The sequence below is a fragment of the Humulus lupulus genome, chromosome X (genome assembly GCF_963169125.1).
Source record: "Humulus lupulus chromosome X, drHumLupu1.1, whole genome shotgun sequence".
NCBI classification, from domain to species: Eukaryota; Viridiplantae; Streptophyta; class Magnoliopsida; order Rosales; family Cannabaceae; genus Humulus; species Humulus lupulus.
The window spans coordinates 98,348,235-98,363,520 of record NC_084802.1 but is presented as its reverse complement, the minus strand read 5'-3'; the positions used below and the strand labels follow the sequence as shown (position 1 = coordinate 98,363,520).

Here is a 15,286-nt window from a genome sequence, read left to right as displayed (position 1 = left end):
TGAGGCATGAGTGGGAGGTCCCCACTCCAGCAGACATTTTATATTTCTTCTGCCTCAAAGCGAGTCCTAACCAGAAAGGACAAGGTGATGGGTTTTATTACCTCACCAGATTTTCTAACTCTAGCTCCATCATTGAGCTTCCCAGCCACCCAAATGACTATAAAGATTTATTCTTTATGTCGAATAGGTTCAAGAATTGTGAACACCAGTACTTCAACCGTCCTCGTAAGTCTTCTATCTTTGTGAACTCAGCATGTAAAATTTTTATTCCTTTCATTGTAAATAATTTTTTTATATATATCCTGACTAAGTTTGTTCCTCATGCAGCTATATTCGCAAGGACGGGAAGATCTATAACCTTGGGGGGTTAGTATGAGACTTTGTCCAGTCTCCCTCCCAGGGAAAAAGATTATCGCCAGGTCATGAAAGACAAATTGATCAGTGAGGGTTAGACATTATCTCTGAGGACCCGAGCTCCACTCCCCATTATCCTCGAGCTCCCCTCTTCTCAAGAGGCCTTGCCAGCCACTGAGGACACTGAAGAGGAAGAAGACGTGGTGCCACTTGTGCGAAAAAGACGAGCTCCCAAAGCCAATCATGGGCCCAATCCTGAGCAAGCTGTATCTAGGGAAGCAGTCGGCCCTTCCAGCCAAGGTAACCCATACCTTTTTAGAGAATTAGATCGGGTTGCTGCCAGCTTTAAGTTAATTCATTTTAATCCTAACCCGCTCGTTAGCCGACATCCTACCGATCCGGATCTAAACGTAACCCTTCTTCAATGTGTGGATCATTTGGTGGTACGCTATGATCATAGCTATCCCAAAGGCACCATTGTAGTTGATAACACGCTAAACTTTAGGCCCTCCATCTTTGAATAATATGGAACAAATCGTAGGACCCAGCCTTCTCTGCTCCATGGTGCATTTGCTCCTGAGTTCAGGCAGTACGTAGATGAATCCAGCCCCAAGGAGGGACCTGAACCCCCTAGAATCCAAGAGATCGTAGCCTTAGATGTCCCCTCCCCTCCCTTAATCCCAAAGTTGGAGGTCGTGCCTGGCCCGGTCCATACACCCGAGCTGATCGTAATCGACTCCTCCCCTAGCTCGGAGGGAAGGATCCTTGTTCTTTTTTCTTTCTTGCATTCATAATACCTTTGAAGCACTACTCATGTGAATTAAATCATTTGTTCGCTCTTTTTTCAGGTGAAGAAATGGAATCGTCAGGAGCTCCTGATTTAAGGAACGCCATCAAGGCTGGGGGATCTAGAATTGGCCCCGTAGTAAGAAGGCACTGGGTGGCAAAGAAGGCCACCCCTAAAACAGGGGGTACCACACAATCACCCCTTAAGGGTAAAAGTGAGAGCACTACTCGGGAGCCAGCTCCGGTGACAACTGTCACCATCTAGCGAACTCCTCCCCCTCCTTGACATATGCCTCCCTCACACCCCTAAGTGATTCAAACCGAACCTCCCATCCAGAGTGAGATTCCTCTCGTCCGACTATTGGTCGAGCCACACGATCTGGACAAGTTCCCAAGGCCTTTCTGGGTATCGTATATGAGACAGCGAGTCGTATGGTGGGCCATGCGTATAAGGCCAATGCTAGGGATTTGAGGGCCATAGAGGAACGTAGCCCAGAAGATGTCTTCGAGTTTGCTATGGGGATAAACCTCACTGTGAGTCATTTTCCCACTATTAACCTTTCTTTATTATGTTTATTATTTGTTATTGACTTGATTCATTATTTTCCAGTCTATCTTGGCTCAATACCGAAGCATAGCTCGTGTCAAGGCCAGAAACGAAGAACTCCAAGCTGACTTGAATGCTGCCAAAGTCGCCCTGAATGTTACTCAAGAGAATGAGTAGGCTGCCAAGGCTGCTCTCATCTCTTCTTAAGAGGATGAGAAATGTGCGAAGACCGCATTGTTCGCCACTCAGGCTCAGGCCACGAAGGCGAATTGCCATGCTGACTAGCTTCAAGCCGAGAATGACGAACTAAAAGCAAATCTAATCGAGGCCAAGGTTAAAGCCAAGGAGGAAGCGACACTATCTTCGTCAACAATGGAAGAGATGCTTTACCGTTACTGGGCTTTCAACCAGGACAAGAATTTTTCCTTCATGGAGCCTGAGCTGTGGGACCCATATCTTGCTAAATTCAAGGTTCAGTTTTCGCAAGAACCCTCAGAGACTAGCGAGGCTTCCGGAGCAGTTGAGGGAGACGGTGAGGAAGTTACTTCAGCGAAGTGAGCTGACTATAACGCCCCGATTTCCCGAGACGTCACTTATGAAAGTCCATTTAAATCAATAAAATAAATAACCATTTAAAATACTATTTTATTGAAATAAACAAGGCATGAGATCTCACTATTTCTTCAAAATAAAACATTTTCAAGTCTTAAAACTTAATCCAACCAAAAAAAAAACATAGTCCAAAAGTGATAAAATTCCATAAGTCTTTAAAACATTAAAACGTCCACAACACTTTCACTAAGGAAATAGTCCTATTCCCTAGGACCTTGTCCTTTCGATCGAGTATTTTTACTGGATGTTCATCGAATGACAAATCCTCCTGTAAACCCAAGGTTTCGTAGCTCAACACATGCGATGGGTCGGATATATATTTTCGAAGTTGTGACACATGAAATACATTGTGCACCCCGGACAATGATGGTGGTAAAGCTACCCTGTAAGCCACATTGCCCACTCTATCCAAAATCTCAAAAGGTCCGACATATCTGGGACTAAGCTTTCCCTTCTTGCCAAACCTCTTCACTGAGATTCCTTTCCTTGGAGTCACACGCAGAAATACATGATCACCAACTTCAAACTCAACATGCTTGCGCTTTAGGTCTGCATAAGACTTCTGTCTGCTCTGAGCTGTGACCATTCTAGCCCTGATTTTCTGAATAGCCTCATTGGTGTGTTGCTCCAAGTAATTTTCTCTCTCCCAGTTCATCCCAGTGAAGTGGAGACCTACACTTTCTTCCATACAACATTTCATACGGTGCCACCCCGATGGTAGATTGGTAGCTGTTGTTGTACGAAAACTCAATCAGTGGCAAGTATCTACTCCAGGATCCCTAAAAATCAATGACACACGCTCTGAGCATATCCTCTAAGATTTGATTTGTTCTCTCGGTTTGACCATCTGTTTCTGGGTGAGAAGTTGTACTGAACTTCAACCGAGTTCCCATGGCTTTCTACAAACTCTCCCAGAATGATGATGTAAACCGAGCATCCTGATTGCACACAATAGAGTATGGTGTCCCATGTAGCCGTACTATCTCATTCATGTACAACTCAGCGAACTGATCCATAGAATAAGTCATGTGCACTGGTAGGAAGTGAGCCGACTTGGTATACCTATCCACAATTACCCAAATTGCATCGTGTTGTTTTGTGGTCCTAGGTAACCCCGTCACAAAATCCATAGATATCTCATCCCACTTCCACTCAGGAATATTCAACGGTTGCAGTAGCCCCGCTGGTCTTTGATGTTCTGCCTTAACCTGCTAATAGGTTAAGCATTTTGCTACATATTCCACTACATCTTTTTTCATTCCCGGGCACCAATACAATACCTTAAGGTCGTGGTACATCTTAGTGGTCCCGGGGTGAACTGAATATGGGGTAGTATGAGCTTCCGCTAGAATCTCTTTCCTCAACTCATCACTGTCTGGAACACAAATACGCCCCTTGAATCTGAATAGTCCGGTATCTAACATAGTGAAATCCTTGGCATTCCCATTCTGCATCTCTTGCTTTAGGTCACTTAACTTTTTGTCTGCATTCTGCCCTTCCCTAATCTTTTCTAACAAGGTGGACTGAAGTGTAACCTTTGCAAGTTTTCCTGTGATCAGTTCTATACCAGCTCGTTCCATGTCTTCTAGGATCTTCCTTGATATTCCTTATAAAAAAGAAACCATTCCCGGCCCTCTGCGGCTAAGTGCATCTGCTACAACATTGGCTTTACCGGGGTGGTATAGTATGTCGCAGTCATAATCCTTGACTAACTCCAACTATCTCCTCTGCCTCATATTTAACTCCTTCTGGGTGAAGAAGTATTTGAGGCTTTTGTGATGGGTGTAAATCTCACACTTCAGCCCATAGAGATAGTGACGCCAAATCATCATTGCAAAGACAACCGCTGCTAATTCCAGGTCGTGTGCCGGATACCTCTGCTCATAATCTTTCAGTTGCCTAGAAGCATAGGCTATCACCTTACCAGACTGCATCAGTACACATCCTAACCCCTGTTTTGATGCATCACAGTAAACCACAAACTGCCCATCCTCTGAGGGTAAGCTAAGTACAGGTGCTGGTATGAGTCGAATCTTTAATTCCTGGAAGCTCTGCTCGCATTTATCTGACCAGATGAACTTCAGATTCTTTCTTGTCAATTTCTTCATCGGTGCGGCTATCTTTGAAAACCCTTCCACAAACCTCCTATAATAGCCCGCCAAACCCAGAAAACTTCTGACTTCTGAGGCATTCTTTGGTCTTGGCCATTCTTTCACTGCATCAATCTTTGCAGGAACTACTTTCACTCCTCCATCGATGACAATATGACCCAGAAAACCCACCTCAGATAACCAGAACTTACACTTCTTGTATTTGGCATATAGCTGATGTTGTCTCCATCGTTGCAAGGTCAGACGTAAATGCTCCTCATGTTCTTCTTCTGTCTTAGAGTAGACCAATATATCATCTATGAACACAATGACAAACTGATCCAATTACTCCTTAAAAACCCTGCTCATAAGGTCCATAAAAGCTGCTGGGGCATTTGTGAGTCCAAACGACATCACCAGAAATTCGTAATGCCCGTACCTAGTCCTGAAGGCTGTCTTCGGTATATCATCATTCTTGATCCTCAACTAATGATATCCCGACCGAAGATCGATTTTTGAAAACACCTTGGTCCCTTGAAGCTGGTCGAACAGATCATCGATTCTTGACAAAGGATATCTGTTCTTTATTGTGACCTTATTCAACTCCCGATAATCAATACATATCCTCATAGACCCGTCTTTCTTCTTGACAAAAAGAACTGGTGCGCCCCAAGGAGAATAGCTCGGTCTGATGAACCCCAGCTTAAGTAATTCCTCCAATTGAGTTTTGAGCTCTTTCAATTCTGCTGGTGCCATTTTGTATGGTGCTTGAGATACAGGCGTTGTCCCGGGCATCAGATCGATTACAAATTCTATCTCCATGTGCGGAGGTAAACCTGGCAGCTCTTCTGGAAAAACATCGAGGAATTCAGCTACAACTCTTGTCTCTTCAAGTCTCCTTTTTGTCTCTTTAGTTTCATTGACCATATTCACGAGATACCCCAAACATCCGTGTTGCAACATTTCTCTAGCTTTCATCGCTGATATGATAGGAGTTCTGGGTTTCTTGCTTATGCCTTCGAACTCAAACGGATCTCCGCCTTCCGGTGCAAAGACCACTTTCTTGCATTTGCAGTTGATAGATGCTTCATATTTGGAAAGAAAATCCATCCCCAAAATTACATCAGATAAATCTAATACAATCAAGTCTACATACAATTCCCTTCCATCTATTTATAAAGGTACAACGTTAACCCAATTTTTTGATATTACAATTTCCCCGTATGGTAACATAGTCCAAAAACCCACATTAAACAATTCTATAGGTACATTTACATGATTTACAAGGCCACTAGAAATAAATGAATGAGATGAGCCTGAATTAAATAAACTTTACATGGGTATTGGCCATAGGAATCTGACCTAATACGACTGAAGGGCTAGCGCCAGCTTCTGCCTGAGTTATCGCAAAGACTCTGGCTGGAACATATTTATCATCCTTCTTTGGCTCTTCTTTGTTTCCAGCCTAATTCCACAATGGACAGTTGCGCTTGATATGCCCTTCTTTTCCACATTTATAGTATGCCTTGGCCCGACATTCCCCAAAGTGGCGCTTAGTGCATTTAGGGCATTCTGGAATGTTTCTACCCCCATTTGAACGGTTTTCATTACTAGGCTTGGGTCGTTTGTCTTGTCCCGACTGTCCAGACTATTCATGCCCTCTCTTTTTGTGATCATTTGAAGCGGTTGCCCCACCCTTCTTTGCATCTCTTCTGGCGGCATTCTCTTTCCAGATTCTTTCCTCGCTCCTCTCAGCAGTAAAAGCCATTTCTATAACTTGGGCGTATGTGAACGTGCCCCTCAAAACAATCTCCACGTCCCGAGCGATCATTGGTTTCAATCCTCTCACAAAACGATCTGCTCGTACCCTATCAGTAGGTACCAAATCTAGTGCAAATTTTGCCAATCGATCAAATTTCTGTGCATAATCTGTCACCGAGAGATTTCCTTGCACCAATCTCATGAACTCATCAGTCTTTGTTGCCAGGACAGCAGAGTTATAATATTTTTCGTTGAAAACTTGCTTGAACCCAGCTCAGTCCATGGTATTAACATTATGTACCTGCTGCACCACCTCCCACCAAAGACAGGCATCCATTCTCAGCATATAAGATGCACACAACACTCGCTCATTACCCTGGACTCTCATCATATTCAGTATGTTTTCAATGCAGCTAATCTATTCTTCTGCTACAACTGGATTCGTGCTCCCATCAAACTCAGGAGGATGCTACTTACAGAATCTTTCAAACAATGGCTCTAGTCCATCCACGGCAACAGGAGCTACCATTAAAGTTGGTAGTTGCCTATTATTCTGCACCTGTGGCTCTGCTTGTACTGGCGGCGTGGGATGATGTCTTAGTTGATGGATCACCTCCTCTTGCCTATGAATGGTTGCTTCCATTGCGGCAAAACGTTCCTCCCATCCCTGTGGTGCTTCCGGTGGCTCAGCATTTTCTCCTTCACCTAGACCTCTACCACCACCCCGGCCTCCACCTCGGCCTCGGCCTCGACCTCCATTTAGTCAAATAGATCTTCTAGGAGGCATTTTCTAACTCCTGAACCATGCAGACCAACAAACATAAGGAAGAAATATTTAATGCCATCATGAAATCATATTTATGAAGACAGTCGCTTAAATACAATTATGTGCAAAACATTAAAGCAAATTTCAAACAAGTAAGAATTACCACTGAGTCGAGTTCATCCTTGGCTGTGTATTTTACATGTTAGGGCTTACCACAGACTTTTTAGGACTGTATTCTCTGATACCAATTGTAACGCCCCAATTTCCCGAGACGTCACTTATGAAAGTCCATTTAAATCAATAAAATAAATAACCATTTAAAATACTATTTTATTGAAATAAACAAGGCATGAGATCTCACTATTTCTTCAAAATAAAACATTTTCAAGTCTTAAAACTTAATCCAACAAAAAAAAAATAAAACATAGTCCAAAAGTGATAAAATTCCATAAGTATTTAAAACATTAAAACGTTGTGAACCCTCCACTAACATGTAACATCCACGCCTCGAGCCTACTTCACTCACTGCGTTGCTTTGCCTTTACATGTACACAAAGTACCCGTGAGATAACGCCCAGTAAGAAGAGCTATGTAGGACATAACCCCCCTCTAACCAAATAATACAGCATAGCTTAATCAAAACCTTAAGCAATAACAATTCATATAATACTGATACAATGCATGTTATACTCACACACATAACAAACAAAGTCTCATACCGCACATTATTCCCACATACGATAATCAACCATACATTCATGTTGATCAGACATGAAATGTAATATGCCCTGCCTCGTGTTATTCTCACACTAGGCATCCAACGGGGCATTCACTTACCACAAGTTGTACTCACCAATGATAAGCTCTTAGTGTACCTGCAAGTGTTATGCTCACACAAGCAGCGAAAACCCTAGCACTATTCTCATGCTAACAATACTAAGTGTATACAGTAATCAACCACAATACATAACATAAATAAATACAAACCAAGAAACAAGGTTGTATGCTTAAACATGCACCCTGTGCACAGATGTCCACTCTTCTTACCTCAATTGCAAAACTACTCCTTTGTTCTACCTCGAACCCCTCGCTGAGCGTCCTTGTTGAGAACTAGATCCTAAACACCCAATAATACAATGACACACTCAAAACACAATTATGAACCACATCAAGGTTTCACCACAAAATTACAACCTATAATACTAATCATCACATTTCTTATCATCTTTATGCACAAAACAAATAGATCATAATCAAATAATCAAATAAATTACCACAATTTAGTAAATCAGATTCTAAGTTTATTTTTACGCCTATAAAGTCAGATTAAACTAATTATTTCCTTATAATTATTTATTTTCAATAATTATCATTTTAATTACACATAATTCCCAAAATAATTGGATACTCAATAAAATTACCCAAACCAGAAACTAACATGCTTCCTAACCATTTATACAGATTATGAAACATGATTAAATAACTTAGAAACTTATACAAATTATTGTAATTATTTATGCATAAATTACCCCCTTTTTTACATGCATAAAATACCAAATAATTAACCAAAAATAACAAATCAACCTAACATAGTTCTAAATTAGTACCAGACACTAAGATACCATTTTAACTTCATAAGAACAGTTCCCAAACAGTAAACAAAAATTTTAGCAACACCAACTTATTTTCTATAATTTATCTACGTAGATAACCCATTTTAATTCAAATAATTCAAGATAAATAATAAAATAGTAAATAATTATCCCAAATTTCACAGAATAGCTTCTAACCCTTAAATATGCTTACAATAATTACTCTGAGTCATTTATATTAGCCTAGGTATTTTCTATAATTATTTAAGAAATAACCAAATAAATTCATGAAAATTATAAAATTAAAAAAAAAACGTTTAAATCTTCAAACTAAACATACAGAACAGTTTGGTATCATGCACAGATCATATAAAAATTATCTAAGAATTTTCTTAACAGTTTAAGTATTTTTCATAATTATTTCCTAAGAAAATTTAAATAATTCATAATAAATCAAGGATTTATCAAAAAAAAAATACCAAACTTCACCAAACACTCTAAATTATCATGTAGAATCTAAAACAAGAAAAAAAATTAAAAAAAACCTCTAGAAATGCCCAGATCAGGTTTGCCGGAAATATCATCGGATTTGTCTTCTTCTCTAGCGACAACGACTCTAGGGCTGAGTTTTTGCTGCGTTACAACCCTTATCTTGCTTGGAAAATGATCCCCTTGTGTCCAAAACTTCAAAACAATAGACCCCAGCCCAAAAATATGTCCGTAACCCCTTGTTCTGAAGTTCTCCAAGTCCAGTGTACTGCCAAAAATGGAGCAAAAAAATGCACTTTGCGTTCTAAGCCTTTAAACTATGATTCTTTACGTCCAAATCAATCCTTGGAGTCCCTAAGCTTGTATACACGCCTCCATACACCCAGAATTCATCTAAACACTCTCAAATTCGAAACTATGCAAAAACCCTAACTTTAATGGTGAAAAATGGTGGATTTTGAAAACAACACTTTTAGGTCCTTTTTCCACATCAAAAACCTTCCTTAGATCATAAATAATGTATCTAATATGATCAAAACCACCTATATTTTCCCTAAGCTTCCCAAACCCAAAATTATACTTTCTCTCTCTAGGTATTGTGAAAAAAACGGTTCTTTCTCTCTCTAAGCTTGCTTCCCACGATTTCTCTCCCTCGGAACTCTCTTGATCATGAAATAACAATAAATGAATGAGTAAAACATAGCTTGTTGATAGTAGAACGATTCTTCCTCTAATTCCCACAAAACTAGAGATTTTTCATTTATTTTAAAAAAAAAATAAACAACTAAAATAACCAATATCTTGTTATATCATGAATTTTTAATCAGATATTTGAGATATTGTTTATCATAAAATGTCTTCAAAATATCCCTCAACAAATCCCAAAAAATGGGGACATTATAGTCATTTCATAATTGCTTATAATTACTATTATTTAATCCATTTAAATAATAATAATATAATAACTCAAAAAATAAAAAAATAACTCATACAATATTATTATTATTATTATATTCATAATAATAATATTCATAAAATAAATAATAACTTTAACCCGAGTCATTATTTATTTATTTGGCATTATGCACATGCCGGGATTTTACAATCATTTCTGAGATATTTAAACACAAGAAACCATGAATTTTATCGCCATTGGAAATCATGCATATCCAATATTCCATCAAAGGAAAAGAAAAAAAATGACAAGGCACTACTACAAAAATTACACGATAAGTCGGTAAAAACCGACTTCTGAATGTTCATAAGTCGGTTGTGAACTGACTTCCCATGCAGTGACTTATGATGTAAAAACATGGTAGGTCGGTTGGCGCCAAACCGACATCTCGTGTAAGACATGGTAGGTCGGTTGCAAACCGACGTATGGTGTAAGACATGGTAAGTCGGTTGCAAACCGACCTACCATGTTTTACACTAGAGGTCGGTTTGGCGCCAACTGACCTTTGGTGTAAGCCATGGTAGGTCAGTTGCACACCGACCTCTAGTGCAAAACATGGTAGGTCGGTTGCACACCGACCTATGGTGTAAAACAGGGTAAGTCAGTTGCAAACTGACCTCTAGTGTAAATCATGATAGGTCGGTCTGGCACACCGACCTCTAGTGTAAAACAGGCTAAGTCGATTCCCAACCGACTTATGGTGTTTTTTGTTTTTCATGAAAAGTGTATTATGCCAAAACAAATCCTGTTTTTATACAAACAAACATAACAAAACAAAACATATATCACAGTAATATAAAATACTAGAATTTGAATTAAATATCCAAAATAATGATGAGTCTTAAGTTAATTAAAAAATTACTCATATAAGCAACAAAAGTGTAAACTATAGTTAGACAATAAAAGTGTGTGTATCTCTAAGAAAGTCTAAGTTATTCTAAGTATATCTCTTTAAAAGTCTAAGTAAACAAAAGTGAGTAGACTTATGTAGTACTCATCAAATCCATAACGCATTGTGCCAATTCTTCACGTACTTCATTGATCTCATCCTTTGTGTAAGAATTCTTCTCGCCACACTAAAACAAAATTTCTTGCGTGAGTTGAATTAATATACTTAATCTTGAGGTAAAGTTATAACTTTAATAATAAATATTTTCACTTACTTTACTAGTTAGCCATCGCATTGAAAACTCATTTGTCACGAAGTCTTTCATCATCCTCATAACATAGAATCCACATTGTATTGATTTTGATGGTTGACGAGGACACTTAACAGTTCTCCATGCGACTTCCTTAGTTTTCGCATTATTTGTGCGCAAATGTTGAAAAACACTATTCAATAAAAACATAAACATTTATATGTTGTTAATTTTTAAATGAATTTAAGAGTTTATAGTTAATTGGTTAGATTATTACCGAGAAATGAGAGATTTGATTTCATCTGGTGGAAAATTGTCAAGAGAATCCAGGAAATAGCACAATTGGTGATCAAAATCCATTATTATAAGCATCCAATGATTTCTAACAGAAACACAAAAATATTTCATTATTAATATTATATATAATCACTAACAAAATACTAAAAGTAAAAAACTTACCCCTTATGATATGGCAACAACCACATTTGACCTGGATTTGAATCAATCATACGCTTTGATATCCATTCAACTCGTTCTTCTTCAGTAGATCCAACATTTGATAACCAAATTGGCTCAACAAAACGAAAAAAGTGACTGATCTCTCTTTTCACTAATTGGAAGTATAAAATCCTACATAAAAAATATATATCTTTGTTAAATTTATAAAATAAGTTATCTACAAACTTATAATGGTTTTAAAAATCTTTGATACCTGATATATAACGATATACATGATGCTCCAATCTCCTCCATTAAGCCAAAGTGGACTATATCTTCTTGTGAGATATATAAATCATTCTCATGACCTAATATCTCGAAATCCATCGGAACTTTGACCATGAAACTTGGCTCCACATACTTCACAGTAGTTAATAAACACTTGAGAGAGTGAGGAACCCCACTAGGAATCTTGAAGAGTATTGGGGCACTAGCTTTACTTGACACTACTTCATTTTGACTAGGAAGTCTTTGGGAAGGATGAGACTTGTCTTGTGTCATTGGGGCATTAGGTATTGGTGAACTATTTCTTTTTTGCTTCTTTGTCTTCTTAGGTAGCTTCAACATGAAAGTAACACATGTTAGTCTTGAAAAATAATTTAATCAGTAAATATAACTATTTGTTAATATCTTACCAAATTTGAATCGTATGGAATGATCAGATGAGATGGCCACTCAACAAAGTAACCGACAGCATGACGTACAAAAATGATCTCATCCTTAATAGGAAAAATAAGTTTAGCATCATTATTGCAGCACTCATCCACCCGCACACGATAGTTACCCTCTCTTAAGTCAACACAATGAATTGTTCCGCTTGTTGCCATTATTCGTCCAATAGCAACAGTATCACCATTTTCTGCCAATAATCTAGACTTCTGATTATCCTACAGGCTCAAGATGAGGAAAATAATAATATTTATGTCATAATAGATATTTTCTTCAATAATAATATAAATAGGTGAAGAATAAAATACTTTTGAAGAAATTAAAGACTCGTTTACCACCTCCATTGGTGTAGGGGTCTCACTTGATGGTGAAACTATCGTAGGCAAACTCACTTCACTTCCTTTTAATGATGAAATTTGATTTGCTAATTCTGTAAACTTTGTCAAAAACAACTCTCGTTCTCGTTCTCGTTCTTCTCTTTCTCGTTCTCGTTCTTCTCTTTCTCGTTTTCGTTCTGCTTCAAATTGTTTAGCTTGACTACGTAGTCTTTGCTCAAACGATTGCTCTAACTTTTTAAAGTCATCTAAGTATTTTTGCGATTGGTGTTGTTGAAATTGAAATTGATATTGTTGAAGTCCACTAAAACCTCCTGCTGGCTTCAAAAAGTAGTCTCTTTGTGTAACGCCACGACTTTGGCCTCTTACTCTACCAGGATGCTCCATTTTCCCTAACACTTGTGTCAATATATCGTTTGTCCCAACTTCTACAAGTGTCCCCTCATTTCTTTGATCTAGAAGGTCATCCTGCGATATTTAATTTCATAAATTTAGTAATAAAATATAATGAAGGATAAAAAAGAATCCAAGTTCATATAGTTTACAACATACAATGGCATCTCCTATAAGCTTGTCACGTTCATTTACATAATTTCCCGATGCATCTTTCCTTGCCTCCTTCCAAAGTATAGATCGGTCTATTGGTTCATCTGTGCCTAATTTAGTTTGCTATAACAAAATAAAACTCAATTAGTTGTATATAAAATAATTACAAAATTAAAAATAGTAGTAAAAGCTCACTTACAAGGTCAAATTCTATTTCTTTATAACTGCGTCGTGATGAATGATGAGGATACTCCAAAGCAGCACACCTCTCTTTTTGTTTTTTACTAAATTCCTAATCCAATTGGAATAATTTAACTTTTCAATAAATTAATATATGAATTAAAAAATTGAAACTTGGTATTGTACACTTACTTGAAATTCTTTACTTTTTCTTTTTGTGACGAAGATTTTCCATTCTTCCTCAGGAATGCTATATCTTTTTGGAGGCACATCTAATGCAGTGGGATTATCTTCCAATAAATGTGGGTTGGTAATGAAAGGTGCTACAAATCTTCTAGTCAAAAATGTTTTGAATGCCCTCCACTTGATGCCTACTGAACTCATCACTTCCTTTCTCATTCCCTCATTAAGATGAAAAGCTAGCTGCGAAGTTAAACAATACAAGTTAATATAAATAATGTACAAGTTCATTAAAAGATTACCTTCATTCTTACATTTACATCTTTCCAAACATTCTCTAAAGTTGCAGCAGGAACATCATGCCAATTATCATATGTAATCGACACCATTGACTTTGCTTGCATCCCCAATTAGGAAAAGCCCTTTTGAGTTCTTCTTCCTCCCTAGACTAGAGAAACAAAAACATAACACAGTACCGTACTACTGCCATGCTTTATTTTTTGAGTTCTAGTTTCAGTCTGTGTTTGGTGCTTGATTAGTATTGATGCTCTAAATTTCATTCTTGAGTTTGTAATATGGTTTCAGGCAAGCTTAAACTGACCTTGGAGAACCAAAAACATATAGATTGCTCCCAAATTCAACCTAAATATATACACAACCCATGACTCCCATTTATATATGATATATATATATAAGACTCACCTCATAGAACCAGAACCAACTTTCAGCTTTGATGTTTTCTATTTGACAAAGAAAGCTGATAATACACTGTTACTACGTACAGGGGCACAGATAATTTGTCGATTTTGGTTGTCAAAAAACCTCAAAGCTATCAAAGGTTTGGACCCCTCTAACGCATCCTGCAAAAAGGGACATCAAAAAGGGATATTCTCTGTTCTGAAAAGAAAATCAAGAATAAGGGCATTTGGAAGACAAATAGTATACAAAGCATGTATATACCTGCGCATGAAGTCTGTATCGTATAAAAATTTCCTTTGGGTTGCTGGCCGAATGAAGTAGAAGAAGATAAAGAAATGGCGGGGTGTATACAGTGAAGAAGACGCGGGATACTTAAAAAAAATTGGCTTTTATTTTCAATGCCCTAAATTTTACATGGTAAGTCGGCCCATTATTAACTGACTTATAATGTAACACCATAAGTCTCTTCTACAACCGACTTAAGATGCCACATATTAAGTCATTTACCACACAACCGACCTCCCATGTCCTCTAATAAATTATTAAAGAGATACACTAAATTATGTTATAAATTTTTTTATTTTAAATTATCACTATTATTATATTAAAATATTTTCTTGTTTATAAAAATGAAATAAATTTTTTTAATTATAAATAATGTATTCATATTTCAAAAATTATAATATATGTAATATTAATAATTATATATTTTTATACTTATTTCATACCCAAATAAATTTTATATATATTGTTTAAATAAATTATTATATTTTAAATTTTCAATAATATAAAAAAATTAGAGTATATTTAATAATGTATTTTTATAATGACATGGTAGGTCGGTTCTACACAACTGACCTGCCATGTCACATGAGAAGTCCTTTCCCACACAACCGACCTCTCATGTCCTCTAATAAATTATTAAAGAGATACACTAAATTATGTTATAAATTTTTTTATTTTAAATTATCACTATTATTAAATTAAAATATTTTCTTGTTTATAAAAATGAAATAATTTTTTTTTAATTATAAATAATTTATTAATTTATTCATATTTCAAAAATTATAATATATGTAGTATTAATA

General features: G+C 37.2%; 1 protein-coding gene across 1 annotated transcript; it reads right to left on the bottom strand.

Moving 5' to 3' along the window:
- Positions 1-2,462: 2,462 nt before the first annotated feature.
- Positions 2,463-3,879, bottom strand: LOC133806088 (uncharacterized). The gene is made up of 3 exons (XM_062244224.1): positions 3,580-3,879; positions 3,207-3,306; positions 2,463-3,028 (listed from the first exon to the last, which is right to left on the bottom strand). The coding sequence occupies exons 1-3, from the start codon at positions 3,877-3,879 to the stop codon at positions 2,463-2,465; spliced, it is 966 nt and encodes a 321-aa protein (XP_062100208.1).
- Positions 3,880-15,286: the final 11,407 nt, after the last annotated feature.

Excerpts from the sequence above, each read along its gene's own strand:
- LOC133806088 (XM_062244224.1), bottom strand. The coding sequence starts at position 3,879 with ATGGAACGAGCTGGTATAGAACTGATCACAGGAAAACTTGCAAAGGTT. Across the intron at positions 3,307-3,579 it reads AGATGTACCACGACCTTAAG|TTCGCTGAGTTGTACATGAA; the intron begins GTATTGTATTGG and ends TCTATGGATCAG. Across the intron at positions 3,029-3,206 it reads TACATCATCATTCTGGGAGA|CTACCAATCTACCATCGGGG; the intron begins GTTTGTAGAAAG and ends GTACAACAACAG.